We start from the raw sequence: 21,760 nt of genomic DNA, 5'->3' as shown, positions 1-21,760 counted from the left end.
TTCAAAAATGATAAATTCTCAAAACATGTTTCTATTATGTAACAATCTGAAATAACTAACACATCCTTGTCACTAGAGCAAAACCACACCCTTGTCACATGAGGAAGATCAGGATTAAATAAAAAAATCACCGAAAAACATGATATTTTAAAGATATATTAAATGTTCTCATATATTTGGTTTAAATATAAATTGTTTTGAAAAATAATTTTTTATATAGTACAATATAATTTCTAAAAGAATAGCTTTTAACTACAATAAATGAAAAAAAAAGGTGATATGTCGAGACCACAAAATTATTAAATAAATCTAATCAATTTTTCTTTGAATTTATTATTTTAAGTTATCCAAAAACACAAAAATCATGAAAAATAAAGTTCTTTTTCTTAATTTAAAGCTTATTGTATTGCGTTTGCAATTCTTGTTTAGGTTTTAAGATGCATTTAAGTTTTCTTTTATTTTTTTTCAGATTTTTTTTTAGTTTTTGAATCCATACTGTAATTAAAGAAATGTAATTTTAAAGCTTGTTCAATTTTTATCTTAACATCATCTCTTTTGACATATACCTTAAAACTTTATGCGCGCGCGAGCTTGCTCAATATAACCATATATTTACAATAATAATAATTTTTTTAATAATCCTTAACACAAGTGTGTATTTTATTTTAAAATTAAAAAAAAACATTTATAATTCAATTTTTATTAAACACCTTTATCTTTTCTTCAAACATACTTCTTACTTAAACTTTAAGAAAAAATGACTCATTCAAGATAAAGTTTTTAAATATTCCTATCAATAAGATTTTGAAAAAAAATATATATTTATACTCAATTAATCTCATTTATGATTTTTTTTATAATATAAATATAGCAAATATTATGAGTGTGGATATAAAAAAGCCCATTATTCCATATTAGTTGTAGTTAACCAATTTTAAAAATAAAAAATTCTTAAACACAATTTTTTCATACATGTCATAAATATTTTTTATTTTTGAGAAATTAACAAAATTATACAGGGCATGAATTTTTCATTGTATCAATGGACAAAATTATCATTTTGTCATTTAGTGGAAAAGATAGAAGCTTTTTATGTTAGAGGTGATTTAATCTTTTTTAATGACTTATTGGTCATTAAAATATTGTTAAAAGGTATATGTTTCTTTCCTAAATTTTTTAAATGATAAAATGATTTATTTATCCCATTGTAAAATAAATTAGAATTGTTGACTAATGATTTTTTTGTCTTTTTATTTTTTAAAAGACAATAAAAAGATATATTGCCCTAAAAAACATTAAAAAAAACAAGGCATGTATTTAGAGACATTTTAGTCCTTTCATATGTTTTTTTTAATTCCATGCTCATAAAAGGCATTTTGGTATTTTTACATTGAATAATTATTTTTTTATTCAAAAAATTCATTGTGTGGAAGGTGTATATATCGTTTGGATGGTATGTTTGATGCTTATCGGAGGTCAAACTTGCCACTCTGTCATGTTATTGGAAGTGCTATTATGTCCTCTTTCTCCTAGTTCAGCATGCAACGACATCTAAGAGGTGATTTGTCATTATTTTTTGTTTTTAGCCCCCTTTTTTATCTTTTTTATCCAAAAAGACACATATTTTGTTGATCTTCAGGTCTTACATTTATGTTTTTCTATATATTTTGATGATAACAACAATATAAAAATTGGACTAATAGTATGATTAGTTAAGAATAAGTTTTATATAGAGAACACATAAACAAGCATAATAAAAGTTCAAGAGAAAAGCAAAATAAAGATTTAGTTTAAATATTTATTTTAGTGCTAAAAATGTAAATCTTTATAACCTACGTGAAAGCACAAATTAAAATGAATGCATATACTTCACTTTACATGTCTTTAAAAGGATCGATAAAATAGTTCTAAGAATTTATCAGGATTAAAACTGGTAAAACTAGATCGCTGTATAAATTAGTCAACCACTTGTTCATTCGTGATAAATACTTGGAAATTTTGCAAGAACTGGTCGATCGACTAGCTTGACAAATTTGAACTAGTAGACCATTTTAGTTGCTTGTGGAGTTGTGATGGCTATAAAAGGCTAGTTTTTGCTTAAACATATATATAGCTTGTCAAATTGTAGAATTAAAAGAAGAAATCTAAACCTACATGATATTCAAGTTACTCAAAGTGCGATCATCAATCATTTATTATACTCTAATTATCACTTTTAAAACTTTTATATTCTAGCATAAAAGTATTTAATCTCATTCTCACCACACTTAAACACCTTCATATCCTTTTAGTATTATCTCGTGAGATATAAAAATATTAGAACTTTGAATTTTATTAACCACTCTATTGAGAGAATTATTTTTTATAAAAAAAATCTCACTTATAAACCTTTTAGAGTTAGGTATAAACTCTTGGTATTTATGAGGTAATTTTACTATGAAAAAATCTCGAAAATGACATATCTTAAAGTGAAAAAAATCTTGACATAAATTCATCAAGTGGTGAAAAATATTAAAGAGGGAGTATCTTCGAGTTATGTAAAAATCTCGTAAATTCATCAAATGAAAATTGTACTTTTTAAATTAGACTAGTGAAAGAATACAATACTAAAAATCAGCTTGGTGCTTGATATGTGGATGGAGACTTACCGAACCATATTAAAAACTAAGTTTGTAATTTCTCTCCCTTACCTGTTTATTTTAAGCACTTTAATTATATTTTTGGTCACTATATTTAATTAAACTAAATTGCACTAATTATATATCTTAGTAGAACAACTTATCTACTCCTTCCTGGTTATTATTGTTGTCTTAATCTTAAAACAACATACTTGTACTCTTTATTGTTGTATTTCAATTTCAGTTTTTATGCTTTTTATTTTTGTCTTGGCTTTTTTTTTTTTATAAATGTTTTGTTTGTTTTCAATATGGTCCTTCAATTATAATTTTTTATATTTTTTTTCAATTCAAACTATATTCTTTTGATTTCTAGTGTTGTTATCCTAATCCTTTTGTTAAAGTTTTATTAGTTTTTAATTTTATCATTCAATCATAATTTATAGTGTATTTTGTTTTCCAACTTAGCTCTTATTTTTTTGATATATCTTTTCTTTTGTTAAAGTTATATCTTCTTTTAATTTAACCTTTCAATTGAAATTTTTTTATTGCCCTCTAATTTTTTTTTTATTTTAATTTTTACCATCAATCTTTCAATCATAATTGTTTTATCCCTTTGTGTAATTGATTTTTTTTTTCCAGTTTTATTTTTTAGCATTTGATTTGTTGGGAATAGAGCTTCACAATTATTCCATTTATAATATTTTTGCTCTAATGACCTAAGTTACAAGTTTGAAAAATTAATATGGTTTGACATCATTTTTAGGCTCATTTTCTTTTTTGATATCATTGTTTTATATCATTTTTTTTTGTTAAAATGATCTCATGATTATCTTCAAAAAATTTTCTATCAATTTACATTGGTATGATGATCTAAATCACGAGTTTTGCATATCTTTTTTAAATATTTTTAAAAAATTATTTTGTATATATTTAATTTTTGAAGATATTATTCTGATTTATCTATATTTTTTTGTTTTATATAGATGAAATTTGTTTTTAAAATAAAAAATATGTATTTTTAGATAATATTTCTAATATATCCAATCTTGTATAATATTTTTTTTATTTAATCAATTTCATGTGTACGTCTATTTTTATTATTTTAATAAAAAAATTTAGTAAAAACAACTTAATAAACATATTATTTTATAAGATTAAATACCTTAATTTATATTTATCTATTACTTTTTCAAGTTTTACTTTTAATTATTATTAATTATTATATATATGTATAATTATTAATTTATTTAATTAGATATTTGCATCAACCTTTTAATTTACATTATAAAATAATGTATATATCTAACTTTTAATATATAGATATATATGACACGCGGCTAGAACTCTAAGTCAAATAGTTAATATGTATCATAACTTTGAAGTTTAAACATGGTTTTTTTTTTTTTTTTTTCTATTCTATTCTGGGCCGAAGTAGCTTCCTTGATAGGCCCACCGCTCTCGTGGAGACAAAGAAATTCAAAGAGCGTATAGAAGACTCCCAGGTTATTTCCGCGTTATCCCCGAATCAACCAAAAGCAGCGATCCTCCGTCAAACCAAAACGAAAGCACAAACACAAAGCAGCCTTGAGGAGGGGAAACACAAAACCACAGAAATTATTCTGAATTTTTTTTGGTTGTTTGAAAAAAGAAGCTAAAAAGATGGTGTTCTACTTCAAAGCCAGACCAGAGGCAGGAGATTACACTATTTTTATGGGTCTTGACAAGCACGAGAACGAGGAGCTTATCAAATATGGTTTCCCTGAAGACATCTGGTACTCTTTCTTCTTCTTCTTCTTCTATTTTTATTTACAGTTTCTTGCTAACTCAATTCAAATTTGCAATCTTTTTCCATCTGGGTTTTTGATTTATTGATTCTTTTGATTTCTTTTGGTCGATTGTAATTTAATTAGTTTCTTTCTTAGAAGATCAGGATTCCATCTGGGTATTGATTCTTTTTGCTTTATTTATTTATTACGGGTCATAGTTTTTAAGTGGGTAGGGAGTAATTCAAGGAGGTAGTGTGATGGTTTCTCTATTAAGTCAAAGTCAATGCTTATAATTCGAAGAGCCCATGTATTCGAATAGGGTCATGAAGGGAAGGGTGTTTGTAATTTCATTATTCGGGTTTTGTTTGAATTGAGGAGGAGTTTTCTTGATTCCTTTGTTGTAGGTTTCATGTGGACAAAATGTCTTCTGCCCATGTTTATTTAAGGCTGCATAAAGGTCAGACCATCGATTGTATAAGTGAAGGTGTACTTGAGGATTGCGTGCAGCTTGTCAAAGCAAATTCGATTCAAGGCAAAGTCTCTGAACCTCCCTTTAATTTTACATGATTCAGGTGTTTGTGTTTTTTATGCCTGGATGGTCTTTAAAGTAGCTTCTCCCTTGTCACTGTGAATTTGCTACTTTATGATTTTAAATAAGAAGCTCAATGTTTGTCTCGTGATAGAAAGTTACAGCCATTCCCTTAATAAAGGATTCCCTTTTTGTTTTGAACATGGAGGCAAGTTACAACGAGTTAGTTGTTTTAAGTTGTTTCTCTTTCACATTGCAGGCAACAAGGTGAACAACATCGATGTTGTTTACACTCCATGGGCCAATTTGAAGAAAACTGCTTCCATGGATGTTGGCCAAGTCGGCTTCCACAATTCAAAGATGGTGATTTATTTTGTTTTGTAGTTTATGTTCACAACTTGCTAGAACAATAATTAGCATGCTCGTGAATGATATATGTTTCTCTGGTTTTGGATATACTTAATCTAGGTTCGAACTGTGAGAGTGGAAAAGCGGATAAATGAGATAGTTAATAGATTGAACAAAACAAAGGTGGAAAGAAAGCCTGATTTGAAAGGTAAGCCTTTGATCTCACCTATCATTTAGTTTAGTACAAAACTATTGTGCAGAACATGGAAGGCAGGGAAGTTTAAAGTTTTTCTCATCTTAGGTCAACCAAAAGTACTGAGTGCTTTAGTATTTCCAGTAGCAATGTTTTCTGTTCTACAGCTTAGTTGTTGAGTTCTATAAATTCTTCTTGTCTGCCTTGTTGATGCTAATAGTTACGAATTACCATGTATCATTGCAGCCGAGAGAGAAGCAGTCAATGCAGCTGAAAGAGCAGAGAGAAAGCTTCATCTGAGAGATAAAGTGAGTTTTATTGAATCCCATGTGGCTAAATCATTAAGTCAAGTGGTTTGGAGTTCTAACATTGAGCTATACCTGATGAAAATATATCTATTTGGAACCTTGTCTAGGTTTTTTCACTCTTACTTTGAAGATAGGATAGTTTTCTTTCTCCTTGGCCTCCTCCTCCCTTTTCACCTCGTCCTTCTGTTCTTCTTAGGTCCTCAAGTGGCTGTCTTTTAGTGGCAGTAGTTTATCATGGTTGAGATTATTAAGCCTGCATTTGAATTTCAGGACGTGAAATGTCAGTTTGGGCATGCTTAGTTAGTGGTTAAAACATACTGAGCATTCTTCCATTTAATTTCCTATGGAAAGAACAGATTCCTTTTGCTTTCTTTTTGCAGCACCAGGACAGTTATCAGATATTCTGATACCCAATTTTTTAGTGATGATGTGATTGAAATGAAAAAACTCCAGCACATTTTATCTAGACACATTGCAAGAAATACTGCACATGCTTCCAATGATCTCAAACATTGTGGAAATTCTAAAATCCTCCTCCTAGCATCTTCACTTGCAACGTGTTACATATTTATGGCATTAATGTGATGAACACTGTAAGATTTAAATTGCAAATTTTTTAGTTATATCACCAGTTGCAATGCCTCTAACACTAGCTGCAACCTGTTTTGTTTTTAGGGATTAATGTTATGTACACTAAGTTTTAAATTGCAGAATTTTTGGCTTTATTACCATTTTAAATGTCCTTTGGGATTTATATCTTCTCCTAGCATTTCATGTTGGCAAATGTTCACTGCTTGCTCTTTTAGCTATTTGATTGACTGACCTGGGTATTGTTGAAAAAAGGAGGTGCTCTCACATGGTGAATTCGATGAATACTAGGTGGCAACAGTATGGCCTTTTATATCTGGATTATGTTTCTGTGCAGTTGGTATCTAGAAAACTTGTCATAGAGTTAACCTCTCGGTGCTGAGATCTACTTTGAGCTGCCAATTGTCATTTTAAGTAATTTAGGCCATTAAGTTACTTTGTCTTGCAAGTTCATGTTCTTTGGTTAGCCATCAAGCACGCTGTGCTTCTAAGTGAAGCAAATCCTTGCTTCAAATTTTATTGACATTCCATATGTTGGCTGATCTCCTGCCTAGAATGTTTCATCTCATTTCTCAGGTGTGGTTTAAATTTATTATGTTTAACAATTGCTGGATGTTCTAGAAACGTGTTCCTCTTTTGATTATTTTGTGCTCATGGAAGGAAAGGAAAGCTTGAAACTTTGAAAACTGCTTTTTATCCAAACCACTGTTGTGGGATATAATTTTTTCTACTCTCCTTTCAATGTGATGCTTCCCTGGATTATGCAGGAGTTTCTCTCTGATGGCTCTTATTTCATCAGTGCCTCTTTCTGGGCTTTCATATTTGAGTCTTCTTCTCTATCTTGTGGGAGGATTGCCAATTCTCTGTTTATTGCTTCTTTTGTTTAATAGCTAAAATATAAGTTCTTCCATGAGATAAAAACTTAATATTTGCTTTAATCAATGAAGTGGCAACAATGACAGTACAACCCCTGCTCTTCTGCCATATGAGGAGATATGATGGAGTGCTTCAATTCCGGTTGGAGCCTATCTTGTCCCATTTTATTGTCAATTATAAGGTGCATAAAAATCTCAATTTTGGCTTTGCAGAAACGACGTGAGGAAATGGAAAGGCTTGAAAAGGAGAGACAGGCAGAGATGAGGAGCTACAAGGGTTTGATGGTGGCTGAAAAGATGACATCTAATAAACAAATAGCATCTGAAAACAAATCCTTGCAGGAGCTGGAAGATGACTTTATGTGAAACAACAGTATCTAAAGGTTCTGCCATACTGCTGCCCCTTAAAGAAGCGGGCTTGTCATTCAGTTTGTAACTTCAAGCATTTTATGAATAAACTTATAAATTTTGGGAAGGGAATTTTTAATGCCGAGCAGAGGGAGGAGAGTGGTGGGTTGAGGTTGATGGATGGGGAATTACCTGTCTGATGTAAGCTGTACTCTGATGATGATGAGAAAGACAAACATGGTTGAGACTTGATTGTGGTTAATGTGTGATAGACATCATTTTTCACAGTTAATAGTTTTTAATCTTGCCGTTTAGTCTGTGCAACAAGGTTTATTGAATTTTGTTTCTCTTAGGTCACACACACATGCATGCACACTGATCTGAATATGTGGAATAAGTCTTGATCCTTTGAAGTTTCAGTATTCTGATTTTTAGCAATGCTTATCAAATTTCATGTCAATAAACTTTTGAAAGTAGTTAAAGAAATGAACGACTATTGGTTGTCACAATCTTAATCACCTGATTTGTTGGCAATTTCTTTCCACTGGTAATTCCCTTCTCATGGTTGATTTGTTGGTTTTCAGGTCATCATCAAGCCTTCAGATTTTTGGTTTTTTTCAGGTCAGCCATTTGCTGACTGATTTACACAGAATGCTCCACGGTCTGATGTGGTGTGTTCAGGTCATGGGCATATCCTTTCCGTTTCACAAATTGAAAAGTGGATATTGAATTAGATGGATTCTTTGTGACTTGCTTGCCAGTGCATCTTAGAAAACTACGAACTATGAAGTTATGGAAAGTTTGACAAGCAAGAAAACGAGAGTTGTCACGCCATATTTTTCAATTGCTAGACATGAGTAATCAATTCTTTTGGAAAATCTTTATGCATAGTTTCCTGTGATCTGGAGGGTTGTTTTATCATCATGAGAGCTGACCATGTCTGCAGAGTTACCAGGTGCATCATGGCTGACCCCATCCCTCCCCGTGAGAGCTGAGTCCATCTCGAGATCCATGCAATTAGTGAAATGCAAAGCTTAGGTCATTAATTTTCAATACAGGCGTAAGCTATGAGATTCCTTCTATCTGTGCCTTCGGTATTTTCAGAAGGACAGCGCAGGTAGAGAAGGACACCTCCAGTTGCTGCTGTTTCGACTTCAAATTCAGACACAAGAAAGAAACCGTACACCCTGCAGCCTGAACTGGATTGCCCTTGTGCAGGAGATGGAATGTTTTGTAAGAGAACCTACTAGACTAGTAAAATGTTTGTGTCGCAATTGCATTTTAGTTTATTTTATTTTTAAATCAAATAATTTATATTATAGTCTTGATAAACTAAATAAATTAGTTTTATTTGAGTTATGTCGAGAAAAAAAAACAATAACAAATAAAAATATATATATAAATAAAGCAATCATGAGAAGATTTTTTTTTGTTCAAAAGTGAGAGAGTTATTTATCTAATTGTATTTAATAAATTAATTTATAATAGAAATTGATACATTTTAGAAACACATGTTAAAAATTTATTTTCAAAACACCTAAGAAATATTTTAGAAGCTTATTAAACCAGTTCATGGCTTTCAAAAAGCCAGAAACTCAAAAATAAATCAAAATTATAAATTTTTTTGAGTTCATATATATTTTTCTAGTCATTTTCAAGGTAAAAACATATTTTTTAATTTTTTTTATCATATAAAATTATTTAACATAAAAATTAATTATTTTGATATTTAAAATCATTATTAACAATAAATTTTTTTCTTCAAGCTAAAATTATAAGAATTGGTCATCTAATAGTTTAAAAAAACAGGAATAAAAATAAAATTTTTAAATAAATTTCAAAACTATCACCTATATTATTCATGTTTTTTACTTTAATTCTTTTTCTTTCAATTCAATCATTTTTTTTTTAAAAAAAACCATGCAATCATCCAGGCTAAAAATGGCTCAAAAAAAATTTGAGAACAAAAAATAGGCTATTATAATTCACAGTGAATAACAGTTAAAACACTACAATATTTTAACTGCGTTGCTTTAGTTTTGGTTAATGCACATGACATAAAAAATTAAGAGTATTGGTAAGGTCGATCTCAGGTCTCGGGAGATTGCAATATGACATTTAGAAGGAGGGTAGTTTAATTAAAGAACCTTCTTTAATATTTTTCTACGGGATGCCTTTTTCTCAATTTTCTTAAAATATTTTTTTTTAAAATGTGAAAACATACTTTAAACTCTTTAAATCCACTTGAAAAAAAAGCTAAAAGATAATAAATAAATAAATAAAAAGCTAAGATCCGCACAAATCTCAAATCCTAGATTCGTAGACACTCGATTAAATTAGAGAAGAACAAGACTCTAGTTTTCACTTGTTTTTTCTTTAAAAAAAATGGCAACAATGATTTTTTTAAACTTTTACTACCTTCCTGCCCGAGCTTTACCATAGGTCTATTTTTTTATTAAAAAAAGAATAATATTAATTGATTATTTATATAAAAAGAATAATTAAAAAAACTTTTATAAAAATTTCCTTTTACAATTTTTATAAAAGGATAAAATAAAAATAATATTGTGAATAAAAAAATTAAAAAAATAATAACTTTTATGAAAAAAATTAAGAAAAAAATTACAAATCAAAATAACAGGGACAAATTAAAAAATATAATATTATTAATTTAAATTAAATAATAAAATTATAAACTTCTAAAACTTTTATAAAAGAATTAAAGATAAAAATTAAAAATTCCAATAACGAGGACCATGTTGAAGAGTGTAATATTTAATAAACTGGGATTGAATAATAAAATTAAAAATAAATAAAATATTTATAAAAAATAAAAATAAAAAATAAAAATTAATAAAGTTGAAATATCAACAATAAGGGGCTAAGTTTTAATTTTTGAGGAGGAGAGAGAATAAGAAAAGAAGAAGAAATGCATCACTAACAGGACACGTGTTGTATCATCCGGAAGGAAACACAGCAATGTTTTGAATAATATGGTGAAATGGTATTAAAATAATATATATTTTTAAAGTGAAATAAAAAAATTTAATTTAAATACTTCAACTTAAAATAATAAAATAATATCTTTTTAATAAAAAATAAAAAATATTTTTAAATAATCTTTTAATTTATATTCACATAAATTTTTTTAATTATTTTTTATAAAACATTAAAATCTCAAATATTTTTTTAATTTTTTCCAATCAACTTAAATTAACTCATATGACTCGAGTTCCAGCTTTTTAGGTGGGTCAATCTCAAGTCATATTTAATAATTATAAAAAAAAATTATAATTTTTTATTTTTAAATGAATTATAAATTTTCCTCCATTCATATAATCTCATAAAAATCATAAGCAATCATGAGAAGTTTACTAGAAAATGAATTATTTACTTAATTGTATTTAATGAATTAATTTATTAAAATTAATTTATAATAGAAATTGACACATATAAAAAATTTATTAAAAAAAATAAAAAAAATAAAAAAAAATAATGCAAGGTTGTGAATATTAAAAATATAAAAAAAAATATTTAAGCTCTCTCTCTCTCTCTCTCTATATATATATATATTAACCTCCTAAAAAATTAAACATGCTCAATAATAAAAATATAAATGCTATTTAAAAAGGGTTAAAAAAACCAAAACAAATCACATAAAAGGGATATTAATTAAAGTATACATTTAAAAATTATTTTTTAAAAAATACATATAACAAAAAGGAATTAAAAATTAAAAAAATTAAAAAAGAGAAAAGAACCAAAATGAAAAGAAAAAAAAAATATACCATCAATTTGGATTCAATGGTAAAATTTAAAATAAAAAATCTTGAAAACAGCAATACTTGATAAAAAAATTTAAACATTTAGATTTTTTTTTTGCATAAATAAATTACAAACCATTGAGCAAGTAAATGAAAAAAAAAGCCATTAATGATGAATAAAAATATAATTGAAAAAATTAAGAGATAAATATAGATTAAGATATTTAATATTGTATCACAAGTCATTTGCTTGGTTGTATTCAATAAATTTATTTATTAAAATCAATTTGTAATAAAAGTTGACAGACACGTGAAACATATAAAATAAAAAAAATACTATGCAATATTGCATATGCTAAAAATATTGTAAAAATATTTATTTAATCTATATAAAATATATAAAAAAACATTATTGATGAATTATATTAACTTCCTAAGAAATTAAACATGCTCAATATAATTAAAAAATAACTTTTATTTAAAAAAACCTAAAAAAGGATATTAACTAAAACATAAATCAAAAAAATATTTTTTAAAAATAAAAAAATACTAATTAATAAAATAAGACCAGGTGTTACTTGGTTTGGTGAACCAAAACAAGTGCCAAATCCTTCAAGAAAAGGCTTGCATGGAAATTTTTTTTTTTAATTTTATAAGTAGATGACAAGTTATCAACTTTAATTATAAAATAAAAACAAACAAAAATCAATTTTCAAAGCATTTAAGAAACATTTTAGAAGCCTGTTAAACCAATTTATGGCTTTCAAAAAGCCAGAAACTCAAAAATAAACCAAAACTATAATTTTTTTAAGTTCATATATGTTTTTCTAGTTATTTTTCAAGGTAAAAAACATACTTTTTAACTTTTTTTTTATCATATGGAACCATTTAACATAAAAATTAATTATTTTAGCATTCAAAATTTTCATCAACAACAACTTTCTTTTTTCAAGTTAAAATTATAAGAATTAGTCACCTAATAGTTTAAAAAAAACAGGGAATAAAAATGAATTTTTTAAATAAATTTCAAAACCATCATTTATATTCGTGTTTTTCACCTTATTTTTTTTCAATTCAATCATTTAAAAAAAAAACCATGCAATTATCCAGGCTAAAAATGGCTCAAAAAAAAAATTTCGAGAACAAAAAATAGGCTATTATAATTCACAGTGAATAAACAGTTAAAACACTACAATATTTTAACTGCGTTGCTTTAGTTTTGGTTAATGCACATGACATAAAAAATTAAGAGTATTGGTAAGGTCGATATCAGGTCTCGGGAGATTGCAATATGACATTTAGGAGGGTAGTTTAATTAAAGAACCTTCTTTAATGTTTTTCCACGGGATGCCTTTTTCTCAATTTTCTTAAAATATATTTTTTTAAAAATGTTAAAACATACTTTAAACTCTTTAAATCCCCTTAAAAAAAAACGCTAAAAGATGATAAATAAATAAATAAAAAGCTAAGATCCGCCCAAGATCTCAAATCCTAGATTCGTAGACAGTCGATTAAATTAGAGAAGAACATGACTCTAATTTTCACTTGTTTTTTCTTTAAAAAAAATGGTAACAATAATTTTTTTAACTTTTACTAGCTTTTTGCCCGTGCTTTGCCATATGTCTATTTTTTTGTTACAAAAAAGAATAATATTAATCGAATATTTTTATAAAAAGAATAATTTAAAAAACTTTTATAAAAATATCCTTTTACTATTTTTATAAAAGGATAAAATAAAAATAATACTGTATATAAAAAAATAATAACTTTTATAAAAAAAATTAAGAAAAAATTACAAATCAAAACAACAGGAACAAATTAAAAAATATAATATTATCAATTTAAATCAAATAGTAAAATTGAAAATTACTAAAACTTTTATAAAATAATTAAGGATAAAATTTAAAAATCCAAACAATAAAAACCACATTGAAGAGCGTAATATTTGGTAAACTGAGATTAAATGATAAAAAAAAAAAAAAATATTTACCAAAAAAATCAAGATAAATAATAAAAAATTAAAATAATAAATAATGAAGTTGAAATGTCAACAATTAAAAAGCTAAGCTTTAATTTTTAAGAAGAAAAGAAATAAAAAAAATAAGAAGAAAGGCTCATCGATGCTAAAATAAACCATTAACAGGGATATATATTTAATGGATATATGTTGTATCATCCGGAAGAGAACACAACAATACTTTTAATAATATAGTGAAGTAATATTAAAATAATATATATTTTTTCTAATATAAAATTTAAAACTTATTAATATATACATTTTATATTCATAGAAAAAAAGTTATGATTTTTCAATGTGAAATAAAAAAATTTAGTTTAAATATTTTAATTTAAAAAGATAAAATAATATCTTATTAATAGGAAATAAAAAAATATTTTGAAATAATTTTTTAGTTTATATCCACATGAATTTTTTTAATTTTTTGATGAAATATTAAAATTTTAAATATTTTCTTTTTAATTTTTTCTGATCAACTTGAATTAACTCATGCGACTCGAGATCCGGCTTTTAGTCGGGTCAACCCTAAGTTATATTGGATAATCATAAAAAAAAAATTATAATTTTTTATTTTTAAATGAGTTATAAATTTTCCTCCTTTCTTATAATCTCATACTAATTAAATTTTAGGTTTTTCTTTGTACCAGTGCTAAATCTTTGCAAATATTCTCCTCAAAATCATTTTTTTAATAAAATTACAGATTTTTTTTAGAAAAGTGCATTTGGGAATACAACATATATATATATATATATATGTATGTATGTATGTATGTATGTATGTATTAACATAATTCCTTTTTCCTGAACTCTCTCCTCTAATTTCCCCCTTTTATTTTAAGAGCAAAATACTGAAATAGTATATAGCATACGCCCGGCTCTACAAAAGCGCACTCTCAAGTTCCAAGTATCACCAAAACCCTAACAAAAACAACTCCCTCTACAACTTTCTCTCTCTACCTTCATCCTCACCACAATGGCAACTCCTTCTCTGGACGAAGAAACCGCTAAGGAAGTCCTTAGACAGGTCACTTTCTCTCCACTATAATTCTCTTAATTTCCTGGAACCATTAAAAGGATCCTTATTTTATTGTTTTCTCTCTCTCTCTTTATTTTCAGGTTGAATTTTACTTCAGTGACAGCAACATACCTCGTGATAATTTCTTGAGAAACACAATCAAGTCCAGTGAAGATGGCTGTATCCTTATTCTCTTCAATATAAATTGTGGGTTTTTGTTAGTTTTGAGTTTAGTTTTGGTTTTTTACTGCTGCTGCTGCTTCTGCTGTTGGTCTTGACTTTAGATAACAGTGGTGAGTTTGGCCTTGATTTGTTCGTTTAAGAAGATGAAAGGTTACTTGAAATTAATGGACGTGAAGCCTGAAGAAATACCTGAAGCTACTGTTCAGGTTGTAGCAGAAACGTTGAGAAAATCTACCTCTCTTAAAGTTTCTGAAGATGGTTAGTTGTATTTTCCTTTTCCCAAGTGATTTTATTTCAATGTATGGTTACTTAGAAAGTGGATGATCAAAGAAAGTTTTGAATTTTTGGAATGCGTGTGCTATGTTGGGAGAAATTAGAGTGCAAAATATCTTGCTTCAATGGGGTCTAAGTTTATTGGATATGATTTAGGAAGATGGGCGTAATCATTGTTTCGTCTATTTTTATTTTCATGGTGGGTGGTTTGCAGGTAAGAAGGTAGGCAGGATGGCTGCTCTATTGAAGCCGGATGAGGTTATAGAGCAATTAGATGTAAGAACAGTTGCTGTCTCACCGTTAAAATATAATGTGAAGCGGGAAGAGCTGGAGTCTTTTTTTGGTCAACATGCGAAGGTAATGAAAGGGTCTCTGTTTGTTTTGGTTGTTAATGCTCTGCGTTTTCAATTTCAATTTTTGACATGTGAGGAGGGAAATATGGGAGATATTTAGCATATTTTGCTTGTACTATGAGTGATTATGTTACACTTATTTCAGGTTACAAGTGTGAGGATGCCTCGTCATGTCGGTGACAAAAGGGTATTTTGTGGCACTGCTTTGATCGAGTTCTCATCAGAGGAAGATGCTGAAAAGATAATAAATCAAAACTTGATTTTTGAAGGTGCTGAGCTAGAATTAAAACCAAAGTAAGCTAATGCACAGACAGACACCTAGTAGCTATAACATTTAGGTTTCCTATTTGTTCTCTACTCTTATTGTAGAAATATAAAATGGACTAGAACTTTCTTGTGATATAAGATGCTTGGTGACCTTTATAAGAAAATTGTGGTTATATATCTTTCCTTATATAGGCAAAGCATTTTAAACTAAATAGTTGGGGTGACATGAAATATACAATGGTGATATTCTATACTTTTGCAAGTTTCTCTGTTCTCATTTTGGCGGTAAAAGATTAGCAAAAGCTTTGACCTAAATCATACAGAAATCATTATCAAATTTGTATTTGATTTAGATGGAAGTGGCTATGTTTGTGATTTGATTTGTAGAACAGTTAGAGTTCCATGTGAAAGTTAAAATTGTGGTAGCAAATTGGTTGGGAATTATGGTATAACAAGTTTTTGTGACAATATTTGAAAAGGCACTATAACTTTTGAAATATATGACGTCCTTGGGCCTTTGATCTATCTTTTGATCTATATTTTAATCAGTTATACTGTTTGTGCACAGTGTAGAACTTAATAGAAAGAAGCTGCTGCTCCATATTTTATGCTCCTAATACACTCTCTTTCCAATTCAGGAAGGAATTTGATACAGAAAGAGCACAAGAAGAACAGGAATTTGAAAATTCCCGTCCCTCAACAGGCCCCAATAACAAGAACAGTTCCAATGGAGAGGGCAAGTAAGTAATTAACAGTTCCCATGTATTCCTATAGGACTGTGGAGTCTTCTCTAAGGCTTGGTTTGGTTAAGCAGTCAAAACCGCGTCTCATAGCATGAAAAGTATCAATTTGATTTTTTTTAATGCTATGAAACTGAGTTTCAACCACAAACCCAAACATAGGCTTACTGTTTTTTAACCTGATTCTTTCACTTTTGTTGATGACAGCTACCCAAAGGGCTTAATTATTGCGTTCGCTTTAAAGAGTAAGCTAGCTGGAGGTTCTGCAGAACAAAATGGTGCGCAAGAACCTGCCAATGGTGATGCAAATGTCTGTGAAGCAGATGGAGGGTCAAATTCATCAGAGAATACAACCAAAGAAATTGAACAGAAGGTGCCAGAAGATGTCAAGACTGATGATGAAAACATTGTGGAAAATGTTGATGGGGACAATGGCTCTGAAAGCACAGTAATAAAAACTGGAGGAGAGGAGAAATCATCTGAAGATTCAAATGAAAAGGAAGAAGGGAAGGAAAAACCTAACCCAGCTGCTTCCAAGGATGACAAGAATGTTGTTCTGCGTGAAGATCTGAAGGCTGTCTTTGAAAGATTTGGCACTGTGAAGGTACTATGATCCACCCTCCCCCCCTGTGCATGCGTGCGTGTTATGCTGAGATCCCCCCCCTCCTCTGTGTGTGTCTGTGTGTGTGTGTGTGTTATGCTGAGATTATTTAGAAGTTTGACACTGTTTTCATTGATCTCTCATGGATATGCCTTCCCTTTTCATTTTCAATCTTGCGGTGCTGTCTAGTCTTTTGTTCTTTATCTGTTATGCTGACTCCTTTTCACATGCATATCACTTTGGTAGTACGTTGATTTCAAGATGGGAGATGAATCAGGATACATTCGATTTGAAGAAGCAGAAGCAGCTCAGAAAGCTCGAGCAGCTGCAGTACTAGCTAAAGAAGAGGGTCTGGTTGTGAAGAATTTCATTGCCACTTTAGAACCTGTGACTGGTGAGCACCAAACTGACTTTTAGGAGAGTGTTGTCTGGAATTGTTATTTTAAAATGAGCGCTTTTGATACTTCTGTTAAGAAGGTTTCAGTATGGATTCCTTTTAAGAAATCTGTTTGTCTGCAAGTGCTAGCTAGCTAGCATGAAACTGTTTCCCATGGGTTCACAGTTGTTTTTGGTGTTTGACATCCAAGAATGTTAAAATGTATTAATTGTTGTTGAAAAATAGAAGGATCTGGGATCTTGGAAATATGGATCAATGAAACACTAATGTTTTTCTTTGTGTGTGATTCTTGAGACGAAGAATGCTTATTTTTTAGCTATTTTCTAGTCTTTTCTTCCAAGGCTGATGAGTCCAGTAGCTAATGTTTCTGTTGGATTTGGAATTCTAGTAATGATAACAAGATTACATGAGCAAAACTTGTTGCATATACATTTTTATTTGTTGAACAATTTTATTTACTGTCATTAAATGTGGAAAGATAATTTTCATGGGTCCCTGGTTACAATTTGATTTGGGTTCTTTTATTTTCTGTGGTCTTGATGTGTTTTTTCGACTAGAATCCTGTCATAAAATTGTATTTTCCTTGTTAAATGATGGATTATTTTTTTTAATCATGCATTATTTTAAGTGGCACTGAGAGAGCCGGTACTGTTAATTTTAATCTCAGGCGAGGCAGAAAAGGAATACTGGAACCAACTCCGTGGACAAAAAGAAAGGCGATTTGAAAATAAGGGCAACCGAGGAAGGTTAGTATTATTGTAATTCTTACTTCCACTTCATTTGGATGATAAAGCACTTGGAATAGCACTTGATAAAATGGTTCTTCCCTCCAAAACCAGGGTTGGTTGATGAGTGGGGGATATGGTTATTCACTTCAATGGGTATAATGTTGGTTCATTTATGATTAATATTTCTTCCATTATAAATTATATTTGTGTTTTTCAGGGGTGGGAAACACTACAGGGGTGGTGGCAAACATCCCCGCGGTAGAGAAAACAATTATGGGAGACCAAATAAAGCTCAGAAAGTTGGAGCATCATGAGAGCTAACCATGCCTATAATTGGTTTTGTGACAATTTTGTATGGCACCTTAATAGTACGAATGTGATACAATCACAATGGATCTTGATCTCCCTGGCATCTTTTTTGTCTTGATAAGCTACAAAATGTGTTTCTATTTGTATTTTTTGTTGCTCTTAATTTATTCTATAGTTGGAAATGACCCTCCAAACGAATTAAGAGTTTGATGGGTGATCTCAAACTGCTGCGGCCATTTTAAATGAGTTTGAGGCTTGAAACATAAGTGGTCTCTGTATTCTGGGTGTTACGTAGTGTTCCATATTCTGATACTAATAGTTTTCGTCCGCACTTAGTGAAGCCAACATGTTGCAAAACTAGGGGTATCTAGATGTTCTCATCTGCAGTATCTAGCGGTCTGTTGTTCAGCTTGCTGTAGTGTTCTTTTGCCTCATCCAAGTTGGGGGGGTGGGGGGTGATGTTTGGTTCGGAGGAGAACCTTTTGAGTAAATTCTCCACTGGCTCTGTTTTTACTTGCCAGTTCCACTTGCCTTTCTTCATCAGCTCTTTTGGTAGCTTGGAGTTCTATTAAATATTCTGATGGTCTGTAAGATAGCAAAATGCTGGTTGGCTGTCCAAACTATGTAGTCTGTATCTTAACACCAGGTGAGGAAGGGAGCTGGAATCAAGGGGAACTACCCGAAGTTTATTGCTAGTACTTTGAAGGCAAAATGAAAGGATGCTACAGAACAAGGCTTGGTAGGTAGAGGCAGCATATTTGAAATTTTAAGCAGGTTAGGACGATTAACAACGGGTAATCGCAGATTGCAGGTGGGAATTGCCTTTTTGGCAGCTTATTGTTGGCAGTTTATTTCAGTGAATCGAGGTTTGAGTTTTTTAGTAGTTCCCACTATTATATTATATAAGTTACAAGGGAGAAGGGTTATGTCCAGGCCTTCCAGAAAAAAGTATATAACAAACTGAAAACAGCTGCCCTGCCTGCCCCCTGAACATATTAGCAGGACTGCCTTGGTAAGAACCAGACCACCACGCACCATGCAAAGTCCAAAGCTAAGGGGAATCATATAATATATAAACATAAAATGCAAATGGTTTACTCTTTTTCCTTTTCTTTTTTAGCGCAAGGACATGTAGATGTAGTGGAGATGACTTGATCATTATGTATAGGCTAAGAGGTGATCATCCCTGGAACTTCTGGTCAGGGCAAAATTCGTTCGAAACAAAAATTTCAATAATAGTCCATGAACTTTTTTTTTTCTCAATGTGAGTTCATCCCCCTAGGTTTCCCAATTGATAGCAAACCTAAGTCGCGTGCCTTTTATAGAATGTTTGTTTCTTTTGATGCTTTAAAAATCCATGATGCTTTAAAGATCTAGGAAGTCAGGGAAAGTTATTTTTTACCATGTTTAGATGGTAAATAATCATAAATTTATAAATTTATGTTAATCTTTTATTCTCTACAATCTTTTTCATCATGTTTGGATGATGAATAATTATAGGTTTACTTCAATTTTTTATTCTTCAAGACCGAGGATTCCTATGGTTGGTCAGGAAGACTAGATTTCTTGTAAAAACATTTTTTTAAAAAAAATTTAAGGACTCTTTGATTATTAAATTAATAATTTTATTATGAAGATTTATAATAAACAATTATTAAATTTTAAAAATAAAAATATTTTTTTTGTTCAAGTTACATAAATGCTGAGAATAAATTTTGAAAATGAAGATTATAAACCTATTGTTTAGGTTGTTATGAGTGTATTTATAACCCTTTTTTTTTTTTTCTTCAAGTAGTTGTAAATCCTTTTCTTCTTCATCTAGAAATATCCTTACAATCAATATTAATATTAATAATTACTTCATTTTAAATTTATTTTAACCAACTATATTTTAGCAATCCAACCAGCCTAAAATCACCATTTCTACCTGAAAAATCTTAGTAACTAACATGTATATATTTGAAAGAGATTACACTCATTCATTAATCACACAATTAAGCGTTAATAAATTAATGATAATCAAATATGCAATCAGCCAATGCTCAACAATTTGAACATATCCCAAGTAAACGTTTTTAGTATTTAGATAAAATCCTGCTGTTTGCCATTTAAAGAAGAGAAAGAAAGTATTCGCCAAGAAATAATAATACAGCTAAAACACAATCATCACAAATTTGATTTATTTATTTAGTTATTTATTCATTTTTTACCAATTGAAGTATTCCATTTATTTGAGTCTCTGGGCAATGACTCTTCTTTGACCTCTTTCTTTTATTTCACCAGTGACCACTGATATTGGTGTATTTAACAAAAAATGCAATAAATAAGCAACAATCACAATATTAAAAAAGAAAAAAAAAACGTAAAGGCAAAAAAAATAGAGGAAAATAAATTGAGCCCACCAGACAATCAATATTCATTCAGCATAGGATAACAATTTTAATAAAATCCTCACATAAAAATAAATATGCGATATATATAATTGCACATAGGATAACAATCCTTTGTTTTGCTCGGCAGTTTATAATAACAAAATCTCATAATTAACACATACAAATTTAAATGAGATTTTTTAACCAATAAACATTTAACAAATGTTAATCATGCAATTAGCCAAATAATACATATTTGTTTTTGTATTTTAAAAATATTTTTAATTTTTTTTACTTTAATGGTATTTTAGGTTGTTTTAATATGTTGATGTCAAAAATAAAAAAAAATATTTCAATTCATTTTCAAATAAAAATATTTTAAAAAATAACTACTATTATAATACCAAACAAACTCTAAATATATATAAAAAAAGTCTTATGATTTATTCATCATTTTTTTTTGTATTTATAATTGAAAAAATATTAACTTAATTTTTTTTAATGTTTTCTGATAATTTTAATGTTAAAAATAAATAAAAAATTATTTTAATATATTTTAAAATAAAAATACTCTTAAAAAGTAAATTGCATCATGGTATATATACTCGTTTAATTATATATTTTTTTAATATATAAAAGAAAAAAAATATACTAGAAAAAAATAATAACAATGCTAAAGTACAATTATCATAGATTTGAATTTCTCTTTTTACCAATTGAAGTAAGAAATTTTTTAAAACCCTAGGAGAATGGCTCTTTCTTGATATATCTTTCTTTTATTAAAGTAGATTAATGTTGGTGGATTTCAAAAAATGCAATAAATAAGCTGCCACTACATTATTAAAAAAAATCACTTGTAAAAATAAAAAAAGAAAAAGGAAAAAGGAAAATATATTGAGTGCACTAAACCCTCAGGCCTCAATATTCAATACAAAAAAAAAAAAAGAGAGGTGAAAGAGGAAAATAAAATTTGTCCGTTGGGATTTTAAAAACCTAAGGGAAGAAAGTCCATGAAAAGGACGGCTAAGATTCCAAAATGGAGACATCAGAACCGTCCTAAAATTCAAAAAAGTTGCTCGACATTTAACACCCAGAAGGTTTGAATAAACTCCAATAGTCCGCCCCTTTAATTTTGAAATGAATAGAAGAAACGAAGCCCTCTCTCTCT

General features: G+C 29.0%; 2 protein-coding genes across 3 annotated transcripts; both read left to right on the top strand.

Annotated features, from left to right (window-relative positions):
* Positions 1 to 4,121: 4,121 nt before the first annotated feature.
* Positions 4,122 to 8,650, top strand: LOC105122310 (coiled-coil protein). Of its 2 annotated transcripts, XR_841679.1 has the most exons (7): positions 4,122 to 4,390; positions 4,789 to 4,916; positions 5,173 to 5,276; positions 5,382 to 5,469; positions 5,701 to 5,762; positions 7,439 to 7,774; positions 8,158 to 8,650. XR_841679.1 is itself a non-coding variant. In XM_011021349.1 (6 exons), exons 1-6 carry the CDS (start codon positions 4,278 to 4,280, stop codon positions 7,589 to 7,591), a joined length of 648 nt encoding a protein of 215 aa, XP_011019651.1. In that variant the 5' UTR covers positions 4,122 to 4,277; the 3' UTR covers positions 7,592 to 7,890. The 2 variants fall into 2 exon arrangements, 1 of the variants encoding a protein (XP_011019651.1); XM_011021349.1 differs by lacking the exon at positions 8,158 to 8,650 and having other exon boundaries at positions 7,439 to 7,890.
* Positions 8,651 to 14,228: 5,578 nt separating this feature from the next.
* On the top strand, positions 14,229 to 18,486 carry LOC105122309 (la protein 1-like). Its single transcript, XM_011021348.1, has 10 exons — positions 14,229 to 14,378; positions 14,471 to 14,549; positions 14,661 to 14,810; positions 15,040 to 15,182; positions 15,324 to 15,472; positions 16,084 to 16,185; positions 16,393 to 16,789; positions 17,033 to 17,180; positions 17,851 to 17,929; positions 18,129 to 18,486. Exons 1-10 carry the CDS (start codon positions 14,328 to 14,330, stop codon positions 18,223 to 18,225), a joined length of 1,395 nt encoding a protein of 464 aa, XP_011019650.1. The 5' UTR covers positions 14,229 to 14,327; the 3' UTR covers positions 18,226 to 18,486.
* Positions 18,487 to 21,760: the final 3,274 nt, after the last annotated feature.

Source organism: Populus euphratica, unplaced genomic scaffold (assembly GCF_000495115.2).
Source record: "Populus euphratica unplaced genomic scaffold, PopEup_1.0 scaffold19.1, whole genome shotgun sequence".
Classification (NCBI taxonomy): Eukaryota; Viridiplantae; Streptophyta; class Magnoliopsida; order Malpighiales; family Salicaceae; genus Populus; species Populus euphratica.
The sequence above is the reverse complement of the archived record's forward strand: the minus strand, read 5'-3'. Positions and strand labels throughout refer to the sequence as shown.